Source organism: Hypanus sabinus, chromosome 23 (genome assembly GCF_030144855.1).
Source record: "Hypanus sabinus isolate sHypSab1 chromosome 23, sHypSab1.hap1, whole genome shotgun sequence".
Lineage (NCBI taxonomy): Eukaryota > Metazoa > Chordata > Chondrichthyes > Myliobatiformes > Dasyatidae > Hypanus > Hypanus sabinus.
The window spans coordinates 1,196,696-1,216,853 of NC_082728.1; the positions used below are offsets into that span (position 1 = coordinate 1,196,696).

General features: G+C 36.1%; 1 protein-coding gene across 2 annotated transcripts in view; it reads left to right on the top strand.

The window, feature by feature from the left end:
* trim25 (tripartite motif containing 25) overlaps positions 1-20,158 on the top strand; it is a 110,627-nt gene that overhangs the window by 45,371 nt on the left and 45,098 nt on the right. For both annotated transcript variants that reach the window (XM_059948136.1, XM_059948137.1), the window contains exons 3-4: positions 10,765-10,998; positions 19,914-20,088. In XM_059948136.1, coding sequence (XP_059804119.1) covers positions 10,765-10,998; positions 19,914-20,088 — 409 coding nt within the window. The remainder of the gene's footprint in view (positions 1-10,764; positions 10,999-19,913; positions 20,089-20,158) is intronic.

Below are 20,158 nucleotides of genomic sequence, written 5' to 3' on the forward strand. Positions count from 1 at the left end.
ATAAATAAAGTTAGGGGGTATCTATTTTTGTTAACTCTGAAATCCTTCTTGTACATTTTAATACTGTTACTGATTTTATTGGAAGATATTTAATTGTCACTGGTTTGCTATGTGGTCAAAAGGTAGCTTTGGTGTGTGTTTATGCACCTAATTTAGACAGTCCTGAATTTTTTAAGAAGTTATTTTCCACATTCCAGAATCTAAATGAATATAAGTTGATTATGGGCGGTGACTTTAACTGTTGTCTTAACCTGTCGCTTGACAGATCATCAACCAATTCATTGCTTCCTAATAAAGCAGCAACTTGTATTAATTCTTTTCTATTAGGATATGGCCTGGTCGATATCTGGAGATGTAAGCACCCTAATATCAAAGATTTTTCTTTTTTTTCCCACGTACATCATAAATATTCAAGAATTGGTTATTTTTTTCTAGATACACAGTTGTTGTATTCTGTTACCGATTGTGCGTAAGACATCGTGCTGTCAGATCACGCACCTATGAAATTAACTTTGAGGCTCTCTGATAATATTTTTTTTTTATTTATTAAATTTTAGAAATTACAAAGAATAAATGTAATAGTAAAATAGTAAGAAAAATAATATTAACCCTCCCCCCCTTAACCCTTATCTAAAGAAAAAAAAAGAAAGAAGAGAAAGATTAGAAAGATTGCCTGGATATCGGAGGATCCCCACATGCTCCATGGAGTTCAAAATAATTTTGATACTTATTTTTTACTTTCCCCAATTACTATAATTTTAATTTCAAAGGACCTATGTATTAAATCCTATCTTTTGTAAATATGGGAGCCAGATTTTCAAAAATATAATATATTAATTTCTTAAATTATATGTAATTTTTTCAAATGGAATACAACTATGTATTTCATTATTCCAACAATCCATAGTTAAGTATAAATCAGATTTCCAGCTAACTGCGATAACTTTTTTGGCTACTGCCAATGCAATTTTTATAATTTTTTTCTGATACTTGTTCAATTTAAGTTTTGGTATTGTCTCTTCAATGTCTCCTAATAAAAATAATAGTGGACTATGTGGGAGTTGTACTCCAGTAATTTGTTCCAATAAAAGTCTTAAATTTATCCAAAATGGTTGAATTTTAAAACAAGACCAAGTAGAATGTAAAAAGGTACCAATTTCTTGATTACATCAAAAACATTGGTCAGACATATTTGAATTTAATCTATTTATTTTCTGTGGTGTTATATATAATTGATGTAAAAAAAAATTATATTGTATTAATCTAAATCGAACATTTATTGTGTTTCTCATACTATCAAAACATAATCTTGACCAGTTTTTCCCATCAATTTTAACATTCAAATCAGATTCCCATTTTTGTCTTGATTTATGAATTCCTAATTTAATTATTTGCTTTTGAATCAAATTATACACACAAGATATAAATTTTTTAATTCTTCCTTTCTGAATCAATATTTCTATTTCACTAGGTTTTGGCATCAACATTGTTTATCCCAGCTTTTCTTGTAAATAGGCTCTTAATTGAAAATAACAGAAAAGAGTGTTATTTGATATTTTACATTTATTTTTTAATTGATCAAACGACATCAATATACCTCCTTCGAAACAATCACCTATATATTTAATCCCCTTTTGGAACCAATTATGTAAAAGTTTATTGTCCATTGTAAAAGGAATGTCTATATTGAATTAAAGTTCTTTTTGTTAATAAAGATTTCTTTATCTCATCATTTATATTTACCTTATTCCATAAATCAATCAAGTGCCTTAATATAGGAGATTCTTTTTTTTCCTGTATCCATTTGGATTCTCATTTATATATAAAATCTTCTGGTATATTTTCTCCTATCTTATCCAATTCTATTTTAATCCATGCCGATTTTTCTTAATCAAAAAAAAAACACAATAAATCTAAGTTGATTTGCTTTATAATAATTCTTAAAATTTGGAAGTTGTAACCCTCCTAGATCAAATTTACATGTCAATTTTTCCAATGATATTCTTGACATCTTACCTTTCCAAAGAAATTTCATTACATATTTATTCAGTTCTTGAAAAAAATTCTGAGGTAATTGTATTGGTAAATTTTGAAATAATTATTGCAATCTAGGAAATATCTTCATTTTTACAGTGTTAACTCTACCTATTAATGTTATTGGTAACATCATCCATTTATTAAGATCCTCTTTTTTAATAATGGCAAATAATTTTGTTTATATAAATTTTTTACATCATTATCAACTCTAATACCTAAATATTTTATCCCATTCATTGACCATCTAAATTGAGTTGCTAATCGACATTGATTGTAATTTCCTTTGGTGAGGGGTAAAATTTCATTTTTATCCCAATTTACTTTAGAGCCTGATACTTTCCCATATTCTTCCAATCTAAAAGATAATCTTTGCAACAATTGCAATGGGTTTGGTAAATAAATCAAAACATCATCAGCAAATAAATTAATCTTATATTCTTCTTGATTAACTCTAAAGCCCCCAATATCTGAATCTGTTCTAATTAATTCTGCTAATAGTTCTATTGCCAATACAAATAAAGCAGGTGATAATGGGCAGCCTTGTCTAGTTGACCTCGTTAAGCAAAATGGTGTTGAAATCTGACCATTTGTAACTACTTTAGCTTGAGGATTAGTATTTAAAGTTTTAATCCATTGTATAAAAGATTTTCCTAACTCTTATTTTTCCAATACCTTAAATAAAAAATCCCATTCCAATCTATCAAATGCTTTTTCTGCATCTAAAGCAACTGCCACATTCATTTCCTCTCTTTTTTGTGCCAGATGAATAATACTAAGTAACCGTGTTATATTATCCATTGATTGTCTATTTTAATAAAACCTGTTTGATCCATATGTATTAATTTTGGTAAATATTTAGATATTCTATTAGATAAAATTTTTGCTAGTATTTTATAATCTGTATTCAACAAAGAAATAGGCCTGTATGATGTTGGTTTTAAAGGGTCTCTATCTTTTTTTGGCAATACAGTTATGATCGCTGTTAAAAAAGATTGCGGAAGTTTTTGCATTCTTTCCACTTGGTATATTAATTCCATAAAAGGAGGAATTAATAAATCTTTAAATTTTTTATAAAACTCAGAAGGAAAACCATCTTCTTCTGGGGATTTATTACTCTGAAGTGATCCTAAAGCTTCTTCAACCTCTTTTAATGTAAAGGGCATATCTAATCCTTTCTGTTCTTCCAAATTTAATTTTGGAAGAGTTATTTGTGATAAAAAATTATCTATCTCAGCTGTCTTATTTTGTGATTCTGATTGATATAGTTCAGTATAAAAATTTTTGAAAGTTTCATTAATTTCTAAAGGCTTATAAGTAACCTTATTTACACTTGTTCTAATTGCATTTATTGTTTTAGAAACCTGTTCTGTTTTCAACTGCCAAGCAAGAATTTTATGCGATCTTTCACCTAATTCATAATATTTCTGTTTAGTTCTCATAATTACTTTTTCTGTACGATATGTCTGGAGTGTATTATATTGTAGTTTTTTATTAACAAGTTGTCTTCGTTTTTCTTCTGTCATATATCTTTGAGATTCTTTTTCTAACTTTATGATATCTTTTTCCAATTGATCTATTTCTACTGCATATTCCTTTTTAATTTTAGATGTATAACTTATAATCTGACCCCTTAAATATGCTTTCATCGCTTCCCATAATACAATTTTATCCTCAACTGAATGTAGGTTTGTATCCAAAACAAATTGAATTTGTTTTTTCATAAAATCACAAAAATCTTGACGTTTTAATAGAGTTGAATTAAATCTCCATCTATAAATCGATTCCTCCTTATCCATCATTATCAAGGGGGAATGATCTGACAATATTCTTGCTTTATATTCACACTTTTCACTCTATCTTGAATATTTTTTGATAATAAAAAAAATCAATCCTTGAGTAAGTTTTATGTCTGTTTGAATAAAATGAGTAATGTCTTTCTCTTGGATTAATTTTTCTCCATATATCAATCAGATTTAAATCTTTCATTAATGATAAAGTTAGTTTTGTTACCTTTGATTTTATAGCACCTTTAGTTGATCTATCCAGAACTGGATCTAAACAAAAATTAAAATCTCCACCTATTAATATTTTGTCATGTGCATCAGTCAAGTTCAAAATAACTTCTTGTATAAATTTTGCATCATTGTCATTTGGTGCATAAATGTTCATAAAAGTCCATAATTCTGAAAAAATTTGACAATGTATAATCACATATCTCCCCCCAGAATCAATTATTACATTTTTTATTTTAATTGGTAAAGATTTATTAACCAGAATTGCAACTCCTCTCGATTTTGAATTAAATGAAGCTGCAATGACATTTCCAACCCAATCTCTCTTTAATTTCTTATGTTCTGTTTCTGTTAAATGTGTTTCTTGTAAAAAAGCTATATCTCCTTTCATTTTCTTAATATATGTTAAAACTCTTTTTCTTTTCACAGGCCCATTAATTCCATTATCATTAAAACTTAAAAAATTAAGTAAATTAATCATTCATAGTACCTTGGGAATTCTTTAAAATTCTCCATGTTGCTATGAGTCTCTCCCCAACCATCCAGGCATAAAAGAAGAAAAATAGAAAAAAGATAACTAATATATAAGAAAAAAAATACCCCCCCACTAATGCGAATAAAAAGAACACAACATTACCCCCCCCCCCATTTTACGGGTCACGGCAATCGCCATGATTGTACACGTGAAACTCGCAGCTATCGATCAGGAGCTCCCCCAGCTCCCCCGCAAAAAAAAAAGAAAAATATATTAATAAAAAGAAGAAAAAATAATTAATGTCTCTACTCTCAATTAATACTTCTCGACCGTTTTTTTTTCTTATAAATGTCTATCAGGTCCAACCTTGTTTCAGTCTTCATCATTAGTCCATTTCATTTCTATAATTTTTTAGTCCTCTTCATGGACATCAGGTAATTTTTGTACAAATTCCTCCGCTTTCCGGTAGTCAACGAAGAATCTCTTTCTCCATTATCGAGGAAAATTATCACTGTTGCTGGTTAGCTCAATAAAAATTATAGCCCTTTTCCAATAAAGATTTTTTCACTGGATTAAATTCCTTCCACCTCTTCAACAGATCGTAGCTTATATCTGGATAAAAAAAAACTCTTTTCCCTTCTACTATCAACGGCCCATTTCTCTTTTTAGTACCTTGAGTAGCTGCCTTCAAGATCATTTCTTTATCTTGGTACCTTAAACATTTTATCAAAATTGATCTCGGATTTTGATCTTGTTGAGGTCGTGGTCTTAAAGCTCTGTGTGCTCTTTCAATTTCAATTACTTGACTTCCTTCTTTCATTTCCAAAATTTCCGGAATCCATTCTTGAAAGAATTTTATTGGATTTTCTCCCTCTGTACCTTCCATAAGACCAACAATTTTAATATTATTTCGTCTACTAGAGTTCTCAAGCGCATCAATTTTTTCCATCATCCGTTTTCTTTCTGTTGTCCAGGCTAGCTTATCATATTCTATCTTATCTATTCTTTCCGTGTTTTCTTCTCTTTTTCCTTCCATCTCTTTAACTTTATTATCCATCTTCTTTTGTTCTTCCGCCACATTATCAAGTGTATTCTGTATGCTTCTTTTATCTGTTCTTATAGCTTTAAATTCATTCGCCATATCTGTTCTTATAACTTTTAATTCATTCATTATATATATCAGGATATCTTTTATGTCTCCTTTAATCTCTGCCTTCTTTTCTTCTTTTTCTTCTGGATTTCCCAAAGAGTCTGTTTCAACTTCTGACTCACTTTCAATTTCACTTCCAACCGTAGTTGAAGCTTGTAGTCTGTTCATGCATACTTTCGCGCATGCGTTGTTCTTGCCGTTTCTTCTTAGAGACCGCCGACATTGCTGCAACTTCTTTCCCCGCCTCATCACAAATGCCATGCACTTCGTCGGGAGAAGATCCAACTTGAGTCCGAGGCTTCGCCAAGACGTTTAGGCCTTTTTCCCCGCCGATTTGCGCAGTCTTCGAAGTAGTAACTTTCTTCTGTTTCAGTTTAGGAGCCATATCAAAAGATAATCATGAGTTGCTTATAAATAGTTTCTAATAGATATTTGTTAACTCTTCTTCATTTAAACCCTATTTCATTACTTTTTGCGAGGGAGCTGGAATCCCAACGTCTCGACCCTACGTCATCACGTGACGCCCCCCCCCCCCCCGATAATATTTTGAAAATGTCACCGTGGAGATTGAATCCCAGATTGTTACAAGATCCAACTTTTGTTAGTTTTATCAAGGAGCAAATTTCTTTATTTTTTGAACTTAGTACAACTGAACGTATGTCAAAATTGGTTATATGGGATACGATGAAATCCTTTCTTAGGGGGCAGATAATTTCATATTCAGCAGGTTAAAGAAGGAAGACCAAAGCAGAACTTTTAGTGACTACTAATAAAATTAGAGAGATAGATAAAGTGTATTCACTAAGACCTAGTGAAGATCTATATAAGGAAAGGGTTGAACTCCAAACACAGCATGATCTGCTTTTGACCTTCCCCATTTAAGCAGCAACGTTTAAAATCAAAAAGTCAGTTTTATTTACATGGTGATAAACCAGGTAAATTGCTGGCTGGTACGATGAAGGCAAATATGGTCAGAAGACAGATTTTGAAAATAAGATAAACCAGATAGAACTGAAACATTAGATCCTCATGAAATTACTAAGATATTTATGGATTTCTAGTCTAATCTTTATAAATCTGAATTTTCTGATAATACTATCGTTATGAATAGATTTTTGCAAAAATTAAATATACCTAAAATTTCTATTCAAGACATTAATACATTAGATGCGCCTATTAAACAAGAAGAAATAGCTAGGGCTATATCATCTATGCAACTAGGGAAAGCTCCGGGACCAGATGGATATACAGTGGAATTTTATAAGACCTTTACTGAAAGGCTTATGTCACATCTTTGCAAAATTTTCACTGATTATATGTCCTCTGGGAATCTTCTGAAAACTTTTTATGAGGCATCAATTTCATTGATTCCTAAAAAAAGAAAAGATCTATCTGAATGTGCCTCCTATAGACCAATTTCCTTATTGAATGTGGACTTTAAAACTCTCTTTAAGATTCTGGATAATAGGCTTGAGAATATTTTGCCTACTGTTAATTCAAATGATCAAACTGAATTTATTAAAAATAAGTATTCACATTTTAATATTTGAGGATTGTTAAATATCATTTATTCTCCCTCAGTTAAAGAATCTGAAGGTATTGTTTCTCTCGATGCAGAGACAGCTTTCGATAGGGTGGAATGGCCTTATTTATTTCAGGTTTTGGAGAGATTTAGTTTTGGTCCTGGATTTATTTCTTGGATCAAATTGATCTATCAAGCCCCGATGGCAGCGGTTATAACTAACAATCAAAAATCTCCTTATCTTAGACTATATAGAGGAACTCATCAGGGTTGTCCTCTTAGTCTTTTATTATTTAATTTGGTTTTAAAACCAATTGCTATCGCTCTTAGGGACTCCAACTCTGTTCAGGGTATTAAGAGAGGGGATAAATTATGTAAGGTTTCGTTATATGCAGATGAGTTATTAGTATACATTTCAGACCCTAGGAAATCTATTCCCTCAATGTTATCCATATTTACTGAATTTAGTGCTTTCTCTGGATACAAGTTAAATTTACATAAAAGTGAATTATTTCCCATTAATAATTATTCTGATCAATATGATCAAATACTTTTTAATATTGCTAAAAATTATTTTACCTATCTTGGTATTAAAATTACTAAAATTTTTAAAGATTTATATAAATATAATTTTCTTCCTTTAATTGAATATACACAACAAACACTTTCCAAATGGTCGCCTATGACGATGTTGTTAATTGGTCAAATAAATACTTCAAAAATGATAATTTTACCGAAATTTTTATGTAAGTTTCAAGCTGTTTCATCCTTTGTACCAAAAATGTTTTTTGATAAAATAGATTCTATAATCTTGTCATATATCTGGAATAATAAGAGTTCTAGAGTGAGTAAACCTTTACTGCAAAAATTTTAAAAAGATGGAGGCCTGGCTTTACCAAACTTTAGATTCTATTACCGGGCAATTAATATTCGTTATATTACTTTTTGAATTTACTGTATAGATAACCAGGACTGTCCTTCATGGTTGGACTTGAAGGAGAACTCGGTTGAGGGGTTCTCTGTGGCTTCTTTACTGGGAGCTCCTCTTCCCTTTTTGTTTTCTAGGATTGGTAGACAAGATCCTAGTCCCATTGTTAGACATATATTAAAAATTCGGTTTCAGTTTGCAGATGTTTTGACTTAAGTAACTGTTCTTTCTAGTATTATTCACCTTAACTATTTTTTTTAACCATCAATTTTAGATAAGGCCTTTTTAACATGGAAATCAATAAAAAGATTGAAAAAGTTGCTGTTGAACAACACATACAATGAATGGGCTTGGCCCAAAACTTTGACTGTTCCATAAATGCTGCCTGGTCTGCTGAGCTCCTCTGGCATTTTGTGTGTATTGCCTGGATTTCCAGCATCTGCAGAATCTCTCATGTTTGGGGCAGCTGTTCCTGAACCTGGTGCAATGGGACATCAGGCTTCTGTTTAGTGGTAGCAGTGAGAAAAGGGCATGACCTAGAAAATGGGATCTTTGATAGATTCCACTTTCTCAAGGCAGCACCTCCTGTAAATACTATCCTCTCTTAATGTCTTTTTTGCGGCTAGTGGACAAATATGATTTATATAATGCACAATTTTTTAGTTATTACAAGTCAGGAATTTTTTTACGTGATTTGTTACCAAATTATCCACTTGCGCATCTACCAAATATGATAGATGTTATCTTTCATCTTAATCCCATTTCAATAAGGATTGATAGCCATTATATATAAATGGCTATTGAATTTATGAATGATGTCTAATGATAAGGCTAAACATGCTTGGGAATTGGAACTTCAAGAGTCATTTTCAGATAATCAATGGAATAAAATTTGTCATTTAGTTAACAAATCTATCTGTGCCTGTCAGTCCTTGATTCAGTTCAGGGTAGTGCACAGGGTGCATATGTCAAAAGATAAACTAGCGTGTATTTTTCCTAATATAAATCCTACCTGTGATAGATGCAACACTGAGGTGGCTACCTTAACTCATATGTTTTGGTCTTGCATAAAGTTAAATAATTTTTGGAGAGATGTTTTTAGAACATTATCAAAAGTCATAGGTTTGGACCTACAACCTAACTCATTTACGGCAATCTTTGGGATTATTCCAACGGAAGCAGGAAATGTTCATGCTTCCGCTCAACACGTGATTGCTTTCTCAACTTTTGGCTAGGAGAGCTATTCTATTGCACTGGAAGGATCCCAATCCATCTACTGTTTTTTTTTTGGCTCTCCTCCATTATGTCGTGTTTTAAGTTTGGAGAAAATTAGGAGTCGGACATTTGATACATCTTTAAAATTTGAGCAAACTTGGTGACCTTTTATTCAATATTTTCATATGATCTAATTCTTTTTACTTTTTCAGTTAATTACTTTTCTTCTCTGTGAAGTGTTAGATTTGACCAGAAGGGTTTTTTCCCTTTTTTTAAACTGTATCCTCAAAATGGACTGCCCAGTCCCCTTTGTTTTGTTTTAGGTTAGTTTAGTGGGTTTTTTTCTCAATAACAGAAATTTTGAGTCTTTTTTTTTCTATGAACTATTAAGAGGAGATGTGGTTCTTTTTTTTCTTTATATTAGCTTAATACTATATATGATTTTGACAATGTATATTCCTTTCTTTGTACTATTATTGGAATATGTATTCGAGGTAACCACTCCTCTGATTTGTATTTATCCTTATACTCCTAAATCAATAAAAAGATTGAAAAAGTTGCTGTTGAACAACACATACAATGAACAGGCTCGGCCCAAAACTTTGACTGTTCCATAAATGCTGCCTGGTCTGCTGAGCTCCTCTGGCATTTTGTGTGTGTTGGTTGAATTTCCAGCATCTGCAAAATCTTTCATGTTTGGGGCAGCTGTTCCTGAACCTGGTGCAATGGGACATCAGGCTTCTGTTTAGTGGTAGCAGTGAGAAAAGGGCATGACCTAGAAAGTGGGATCTTTGATAGATTCCACTTTCTCAAGGCAGCACCTCCTGTAATGATGACAGCTGTGCCTGTCATGGTCTCGGCTGTGTCCACTACTCTGTGGCCTCTTGTGTACCATTGTGTTGGAATTGATCAGATGCAACCAGTCAGGATATCCTCAACAGGGCTTCTGTAGAAGTGTGTTAGTGTATTTGATGACGTGCCAAATCGCTTCCGGTTTCTAAAAAAAAGTAAAGGTGCTGGTGTGCAAAATATTGACGCCCAGGAATTTGAAGCCTTTTCACTCTCTCCACCTCTGACCCACCAATGGAACTGGCATGTAGTCTCCTGATGTTCCCTTTAGGAAACCAATGATTGATTTGTTAGTTTGGGTGACACTGTGCAAGAGGTTGTTCCAGGCACACTGAGCACACCCTTATAATCCACTGTCACTCATCAAGTCCACCATATTCTCCTCTGTTGGCCAGCTACCTCACTGGCTCGCACATCTATGGGATGTGGGAGGACACCAGAGCATCCAGGGAAACTCTCATAGTCACAAGGAAACGTGGCAAACTCCTCACAGACAGTGTTAGATCCCAGGCCATGATGGGGTCTGTTAGACTTTGTGACTGTCTCTGAAATTGTTTCCTTTGATCTGTGCCTCAGGATTCCTCAATGACTCAGAAGTCAGCAGTTGCCTATGAGTTTGCGGAGATGAAAGCAATGATCGAGCAAGAGGAGAAAATTGCAGCCAGACTCTTTGAAGAAGAAGAGAACAAGGCGGACAGCAGGTGTGTGGAGTTGCTGGATCAGATGAGCGCTCATTTGGAGAGGCTGAAGGATTACAAGGAGCAGCTGAAGTCTGTGCTCACCCACACGGGGGGCATTGCTTTCTGGAAGGTGAGTGATCTGCAACATAATAAAATCATAAGTCACAGGAGCAGTATTAGGCCATTCAACCCATTGAGTCTGCTATGCCATTTCATCATGGGTGATTTATTATTGACTACAGAAGCTTTGTGACTGGCTATCAAATCTATCCATACTATCTTTTGGCTTCAACAGTCACATACTTACAGATACTGTGAAACAACACTTCAAAAGCAAACCTGACCATCTTCCGCAGACACAAGTCATTCAAGTGACAAGTCCTGGGGAATCTAAATGTAGGTTCACTAACTGTGGAGATAGCTTCAGTCAGGGACCACTTCTAAAGAGGGTTTGACCTTTTAATTAATAAAAAAAAATAACCAATCAGAACAAAGCCAAACTAACCAATCAGGAATAGGCAATTCAGATCCAGCCAATCGGGATTGAGCATTAAGCCGTGCCCATGCTTTGTATATAAGGGAGGATCTCTGTGGGGACTTGTCATTTGATTAATATGTGCCTGAGGAAGGTGGTTGGGTTTACTGTTAAAAAGTTGCATTCATGGGGGTTCCGGTGACGTCATCATCGGGAGTGGCAGCTTAAGTCACTAGCTCCTCTGGAAAAACGTGTATTAAACCCCGTTAACCCATCAAATATAGTATTTTTCTAAAGTATTTGAACTAATAAGAGGTGCAAGAATGAGGGAAAAGAATGGAAATTAAAAAAGCGATCCTGCGGTCGAGAGGAGCGCAGTGAGTGTCTCTCCTACCCGACCGTGTGCTAGCGAGATGGACGCTGGGCCTCATTCAGGCAAAGCGGCAAATATGTTTGAAATTTTGAAAAAGTTAAGTGAGTTCCAGAAAGATATAAAACAGCAGCTACATGATATTAAGTCAGAGATTGCCAACTTCAATCAAAAAATAGTGGTGGCAGAGAATTCTTGGAATTGAGAAGGTGGAAGATCACGTTCAAAATGTGGAACGGATACTCAGTAAGACGATAAAAATATTAAATCAACAAGAAGGTAAACTGCTTGACCTGGAGGGAAGATCACAGCGAAAAAATATCAGAATATACAACGTTCCTGAAGGAGCGGAGGGCTTGTCTATGACGGAGTTTGTCGGAAACTTGCTGCAGGACGCGCTGGAGCTTCCCTCGACTATGGAGCTGGAAATTGAGACAGCGCATCATGAAGTGATACTGGTTTCTTTCAGAAAATTACTGATATTATGGTAGCGGAAACAGAAGGTCTCCTGATAAGTGGGGGAGACTTAATCCGCAATTACAACCAAACTTAGACTCTTCCAATAGAAAAACCTATGAAACAAAATCCTTACATAAAGTTAATACACTTTTTGAGGATGTTGGTTTAATTGATATATGGAGGGACCTTTTCCCCAACAGAAGGGATTACACTCATTATTCTGCTCCCCATTCTGTATATAAAAGAATAGACTATTTCATAACATTTGGAAAAGACAAAGACAAAATAAACACTGTGGAATTGGGACAATAGATGTAAGTGACCATGTACCTATGTATTTATCTGTTGATTTTGACCTACAACCAAAGAATACTATTTGGAAACTAAATTCAAGTCTACTCAATGATCCATACTTTAAGGAACAAATTAAAAAAGAAATTGGTCTCTACTTAGAATTTAATGATAATGGAGAGGTTTCACCTCCCATTTTATGGGATGCTCCGAAGGCTGTGTTAAGAGGGAAAATTATAGCAATACCTTCATATAAGAAAAAAATATGGAATAAAACATTAGAGGAATTACAAAATAGGCTGAAGGAACTAGAGAAAAAACAAATTGAATTTGGCACAGGATACATTAGGGGAAATTTTAAAAATTAGGAATGAAATTAATAGTTTGGCTATGCAAGAAATCAGGAAAAATTTAATGTTTCTGAAACAGATACATTTTGAAAGTAGATCAAAGTCTATGAAAATACTGGTGTGGAAACTAAATAAAGATAGCAGAAAATACAATTCATAAACTTAGGGACCCAAGAATGAAAATGATAAAAAAATAAGCTAAGTGAAATTCAAGAAGCTTTTGAAGTGTTTTACAAAACTCTGTATTCCAAAGTTCCAGGGGGAAGCATAACCCAAATTGACACCACCTTGAATTCTCTAGAGTTACCCACTTTAAGTGAAGAACAAAATAGAACGATGACTGCTGACATAACTGAAGTTGAATTAAAAGCTGCAATTAGTAGGCTTAAATTAAGCAAGTCACCAGGATCAGATGGGTATATGGCAGAGTGGTACAAAGAATTTAAAAATGAGTTAGTTCCTGTTTTACTCCCTGCACTGAACTGGGCTCTAAAAAAGGCACAAATGCCACCCAGTTGGAAAGAAGCGATAATCTCAGCTATACCGAAAGAAGGCAAGGATAAAATGGAATGCGGGTCATTTAGACCAATATCCATTCTTAAAGTAGATTATAGATTATTTACCTCCATCATGGCCAAATGATTAGAGGAGTTTCTACCCATACTGATACGTAACAATCAGACAGGTTTTATATGACAATGCCAAACACAAGACAATATACGGAGGACACTTCAGATCATGGATCATATAACCATATAACAATCACAGCACGGAAACAGGCCATCTCGGCCCTCCTAGTCCGTGCCGAACTCTTAATCTCACCTAGTCCCACCTACCCGCACTCAGCCCATAACCCTCCACTCCTTTCCTGTCCATATACCTATCCAATTTTACCTTAAATGACACAACTGAACTGGCCTCTACTACTTCTACAGGAAGCTCATTCCACACAGCTATCACTCTCTGAGTAAAGAAATACCCCCTCGTATTTCCCTTAAACTTCTGCCCCCTAACTCTCAAATCATGTCCTCTTGTTTGAATATACAAAAAAAATAAAATCGAAGCAATAGTGATAAACGTGGATGCTGAAAAGGCATTTGATTCAGTTAATTGGAATTTTCTCTACAGTGTTTTACATAGATTTGGTTTCCAAGATGCTATTTTTAAAACTATACAGACACTATATGACAACCCTACTGCTAGGATTAAAATCAATGGATATTTATCAAATAGTCTTACCCTAGAAAGGGGCACGAGACAGGGTTGTGCATGGTCACCACTACTCCGCATTATATCTGGAATCATTAGCTCAATACGTGAGACAAAATGAGGATATCAGGGGAATTATAGACAATAGGTGCAGAAGTAGACCATTCGGCCCTTCAAGCCTGCACCGCCATTTTGAGATCATGGCTGATCATCTACTATCAATACCCGGTTCCTGCCTTTTCCCCATATCCCTTGATTCCCCTATCCATAAGATACCTATCTAGCTCCTTCTTAAAAGCATCCAGAGAATTGGCCTCCACTGCCTTCTGAGGCAGTGCATTCCAGACCCCCACAACTCTCTGGGAGAAGAAGTTTTTCCTTAACTCTGTCCTAAATGACCTACCCCTTATTCTCAAATGATGCCCTCTGGTACTGGACTCTCCCAGCATCTGGAACATATTTCCTGCCTCTATCTTGTCCAATCCCATAATAATCTTATATGTTGCAATCAGATCCCCTCTCAATTCCAGCATGTACAAGCCCAGTCTCTCTAACCTCTCTGCGTAAGACAGTCCAGACATCCCAGGAATTAACCTGGTGAATCTACGCTGCACTTCCTCTACAGCCAGGATGTCCTTCCTTAACCCTGGAGACCAAAACTGTACACAATATTCCAGGTGTGGTCTCACCAGGGCCCTGTACAAATGCAAGAGGATTTCCTTTAATTACTATTAAAGGGACAGAGCATAAATTGGCTTGTTACGCAGATGACATTTTGATCTATCTAGGGCAACCAACATACTCTTTACCTAAATTGATGCAATCTTTTGAACAATATGGTCAATTATCAGGATACAAGATCAACATAGATAAAACCCAATTACTTTCATATTACTATAGCCCCCCCCACCCCCAAGAGAAATTGAAAGTAGATATCCCTGGGCATGGCAAACCGAGTCTTTCAAATATTTGAGCATCATTATGCCAAAAGATTTGGCAAAATTATCAGAATGTAATTATCAGCCTTTATATGAAAAAATTAAGAAAGATATGGCAAGATGGATCCTGATTCCTTTTTTCAGTCTCAGTTCAAGGATTGAGTCTATTAAAATGAATATACTGCCCAGACTGTTATATCTCTTTCAGACCCTACCAACAGAGATTAATCAAAATCAATTCAGTGAATGGAACAAGATATCATCAAGGTATATTTGGCAGGGTTAAAGGCCTAGAGTTCATCTCAAAACTTTGCATTTAGCAAAGGAAAAGGGGGGGGGGGGGTGGGGCCTACCTTCTCTCAGACATTATTATTTTGCAGTACAGTTGAGAGCTGTGATATGTTGATGCAACCCATCATATGACGCTCAATGGAAAAACATTGAGGAGCGGGTACTTCCCATCCCCATACAAGCAATTCTGGCTGATAACAACCTGCAAAGGTACATAAATACTATTGATAACCCATGGGTGAAATTGACTCTTAAAATATGGAAAACTACTATAAAAGAATATAATCTAGAGGGAGATATTGCAATTCTTAAATGGTGTGCATATGACTCGGATTTTACACCAAATAATTTGGATGCTCGATTTAAGGACTGGACAGCTAAAGGAATAACAGTTCTTTGCAACATAATGAAAGAAGGAACACTGTTCAGTTTTGAAATGCTTAAAGAAACACTTACTAGAAAAACAAGATTTTTATCAGTATTTACAGATGCGACAATATGTTAATAAGACGCTTAAAAATGTAACCAAGGCAAGTACATGCTTGATAAAGCTATTTAGAAAAGCATATAATTCAGATAACGGTAGTAGAATCGTTTCAAGCATGTATAAGGGGTTGTCAAATCTTGAAACACAATTGACTTCATACATTAAAACAAAATGGGAGAAGGAAGTAGGGATAATTATATCTGAAGAAGAATGGACAATAATATGGAGGTATCAATGGAAGTGTACCAGTTCACAGAAATGGAGGGAGTTTGGATGGAAAAACGATAAGATATTTTATTACACCCTCTCAGAAATACCATTATGATAGTAACCTCCCAGTTTGCTGGATAAATTGTGGAAATCAAAATGCAAATCATTATCATTATATTTTTTGGGACGGCCCTGTTATCAAAGACTATTGGAGGGGGATACACAATGCCCTACAAGACAGTTTTAAATGTGAAATACCCTTAGAGAGTAAGACAATGTGTTTTCGATATATACCTCAAAAATGGTTGAAAAGAGATAAATATTTAATGAATATACTGTTGGTGGTTGGTAAAAGACTCTTACTAGGAAATGGTTATCACACAAGAGCCCAACCTTAAATGGATGGATGGAAATTACAATGGACATTTACAAAATGGAGAAGCTAACAGCATCTGTTAATCATAAGCTGGAATAATTTGATTCATACTGGGAAAAATGGTTCAACTACATAATGCCTCATAGGCCTGATTTTATTCTCACAAATCAATGAATATGTTGTAAACAAAAAATCACTCCCTACTTGTACATAATTTTTCCTTTTGCTTGTTTTTTCTCTCCACTCTTTTCTATGTGTATACCTCAGATAAATACTATTTGGAGATTTGTGACATATATGATTATAATGTACAATGTCTGAAATACATCTTATGGAAATGTTTGTTTTCTGATGAACTTAAGTTTAAAAAAATTACAAAAAAAGAAATGTTGCATTCATTATCTTAAAATATGTGACTGTAGTTATTATCCCTTGCAACTCCATTCTCCTGCTTTCTCTCCCCATAACTTTTGACACCATAATTAATCGAGTACCTGTCACCTCTGCCTTAAATATACCCATTGACTTAGCCTCCTCATCCATCTGGCAACAAATTCCATAGTTCCAACCACCCCCATTGGAAACATCCTTTCCACATCCACACTATTTTGGCCTTTCACTATTAGATAGGTTTCAATGAGATCTCCCATCATTCTTCTAAATTCTAGCAAGTGCAGGCTCAGAGCAATCAAACACCCCTCAAATGTTAACCCTTTCATTCCTAGAATCATTTTCATGAATCTCCTTGGAACCCTCTCCAATGCCCAAAACTGCTCACAACGCTCCAAGTATGGTCTTACCAATACCTTGTAAAGTCTCAGAATTACATCCTTGTTTTTATATTCTAATCCTTTTGAAATGAATGATAAATTACTTATACCCTCCTTACCACGGATTCAACCTTCAAATTAACATTTAGAGAATCTTGTATGACTCACAAGTCCCTTTACACCTTGGAGTTTTAAATTGTCTCCCCATATAGTGAATAGTCTGTGCCTTTGTTTCTCGTACCTAATTGCCTGACCATGTACTTCCCAACACTGTTCCATCTGCCAGTTTGCCTATTCTTTCAGTCTGTCCTTCTGCAGACACTTTGTGTCCTTCTCAGCAGCCCCACGTATCTCCGTACCGTCTGCCGACTTCAGATTCAGTTTATTGTCATTTAGAAACGACAAATGCAATGCAATTAAAAAATGAGACAACGTTCCACCAGAATGATACCATAAAAGCATATGACAAAACAGACTACACCAGAAAATCCACATAACGTTTGGCAATCCCCATTCCAGAGTCCGGAGAGGCTGCTGCGTATTAATATCACGCTACCATCTTAGCTGATTCCCCGGAAAGGAGCTTCAAATCCAACAGACAAAACAAGAACAAAAACTAAAGCTACAAGACCTGCACAAAACCACATAGTTACAACAGTGCAAACAATAGCTTAATTGATTAAAAAAAACTCCGGAGCTGATTATCTGTTATTTGTGAAGTGGGGTGCCGTGCGCAATCATAATCGATTGAAAACAGAAGTGGGAGCACGGAGGAACATCGGGAAAACTCCAGGAAGACCTTCTTCGTTGCTGCTGTGAGGTCTAGGACTCTGCTGGGAAGAACAGGCCCCCAGTCCTCGGGGTTGCGTTGCTGATGGCCGTTGGCGGAGCTGTCTTAATACTCTTGGCAGAGGATGGTGCTCAGAGAAGCTGTGCCAGAGGGGATGGTCGTCGGCTCAGAGGTTTGACGGACTCGGAGTCCGCTGCGGTCAGGTCACTTTCAGTGTGTGCTGCATCTGCAAGGCTGGATTCCAAAACCACCAAATCAACATATAACGTGAAAAGAATCGGTCCCAACACTAACCCTGTGGAACACCACTGGTTACCAGCAGCCAAACCCAATAGACCCGCTTTATTTCTACTCATTACCTCTTACCAGTTAGACAATCTTTTATTGATGCTGGTATCTTTCCTGCTATCTTGTAATCCTGCTTTTATCTTGTTAAGTAGTCTCCAGTGCGGCACCTTGTCAGAGGCCTTCTGAAAATCCAAATATATAACATCCAGTGATTTGCTTGTGTCTATCCTGCTTGTTACTTCCTCGAAGAACTCAAAGAGACTTGTGAGGTAAAATTTCCCCTTAAGGAAACCATGCTGATTTTGGCATATTGGTCATGTGCCTCTAAGTAGCCTGAAACCTCATCCTTAGTAATGGACTCCCAACATCTTACCAACCACTGAGGTCAGACTATGTCTTTTCTTCTACCTCCCTCCTTGAAGAATGGAGTGACATTTGCAATTTTCCAGTCCTCTGGTACCATTCCAGAATTTAGTGCTCCTTGAAAGATCATTACTAATGCTTCCACAATCTCTTCAGCCTCCTCTTTTCCAAACCTTGGTGTGTAGTCCATCTGGTCCAGGTGACTTATCTACCTTCAGACCTTTGTTTCCCAAGCATCTTCTCCTTAGTAATAGCAACTGCAGTCACGTCTGCCCTCTGACACTGTCACATTTCTGGCAGACAGCAAGTGTCTTCCACAGTGAAGACTGGCACAAAATACTTAAAGTTCGTTTGCCGTTTCTTTGTTCCCCCTTATTACCTCGCTTTGATATTATTGGCTAGCTTACCTTAATATTTCATTATTTCTCTCCTTATGGCTTTTTAGTTGCTTTCTGTTGGTTTTTAAGTTTCCCAATCCCCTAGATTCCCACTTATTTTTTGCTATATTATATGCCCTCCCTTTTGCTTTTATGATGTATTTGACTTTCCATGGTTGTCATCCTCCTTTTAGAACACTTCATCTTCAAACTGTATCTATCCTGCACCTTCCAAATTGCTCACAGAAACTCCAGCCATTGCTGTTTTGCTGTCATCCCTGCTAGTGTTCCCTTCTGATCAACTTTGGCCAGCTACTCACTCATATATCTAAACCCTATACTCTGCTGTAACACTGATACAAAAACTTCAGCTTCTCCTTCTCAAATTCTTCTCATTATTCCTTCCCAGTTCCACCTGACGAGATGAATAGTAATTTCTGTAATTTCTCCCCCTCTCCCCCCTTCCCCATTCTGGCTCCCCTCTCACCTCTTCTGAGCTGCATATCCCTTCCCTCTGGTGCCCCTCCTCCTTCCCTTTCTCCCATGGTCCCCTCTCAGATTTCTTCTTCGGCCCTTTACCTCTTCCAACTATCACCTATGAGCTTCTTGCTTCAGCTTCTCTTCCCCCATCCACATACCATCCCCTTACCTGGTCTCACCTATCACCTGCCAACGTACTCCTCTCCCCCCCCCCACCCTTTATTCTGGCTTTTGTCCTGATTAAGGGTCTCCACCCTATACACTAAGTCTTTATTCCTCTCCATTGCTGCTGCCTGATCTGCTGAGTACTTTTTGTGTGCGTTGCTCTTGATTTTGAAGATCTGCAGAATCTCTTGTGTTTATCGTTTACCAGTTGATATCTCGCTGGCTGTGCGTCTGGTGTGTGTATCAGGGACACAGCAATAAGTGGCAGAAGTGGTGTAAAATCTGTTGGGTTGCTTGCAGGTACTGTGGTCCCGATGGGGAGAGCAATTATCCTTACACTAGTGTTTTGGTTTTAGGTGGTTGCTGATCTTCCTAAGGTCTCCCTGGACCCTCCCACATCACAGCAACAGGTTGAGGTGGATGCCCATAAACTGGTTCTCATAAGCAAAGCAGTTTCTACACTTCGAGGCAAGCTGGGCCAGCAGCTGAAGTTTTCCTTGGACCAGAGGGTGCGGCAGTTGGAACAGATTGGTGAGTAAGGGGGCCAGCTCGCGCTGTTCTGTTCAGTGCAAACAAATGGCTCCTGGAGAGCATCATTGGG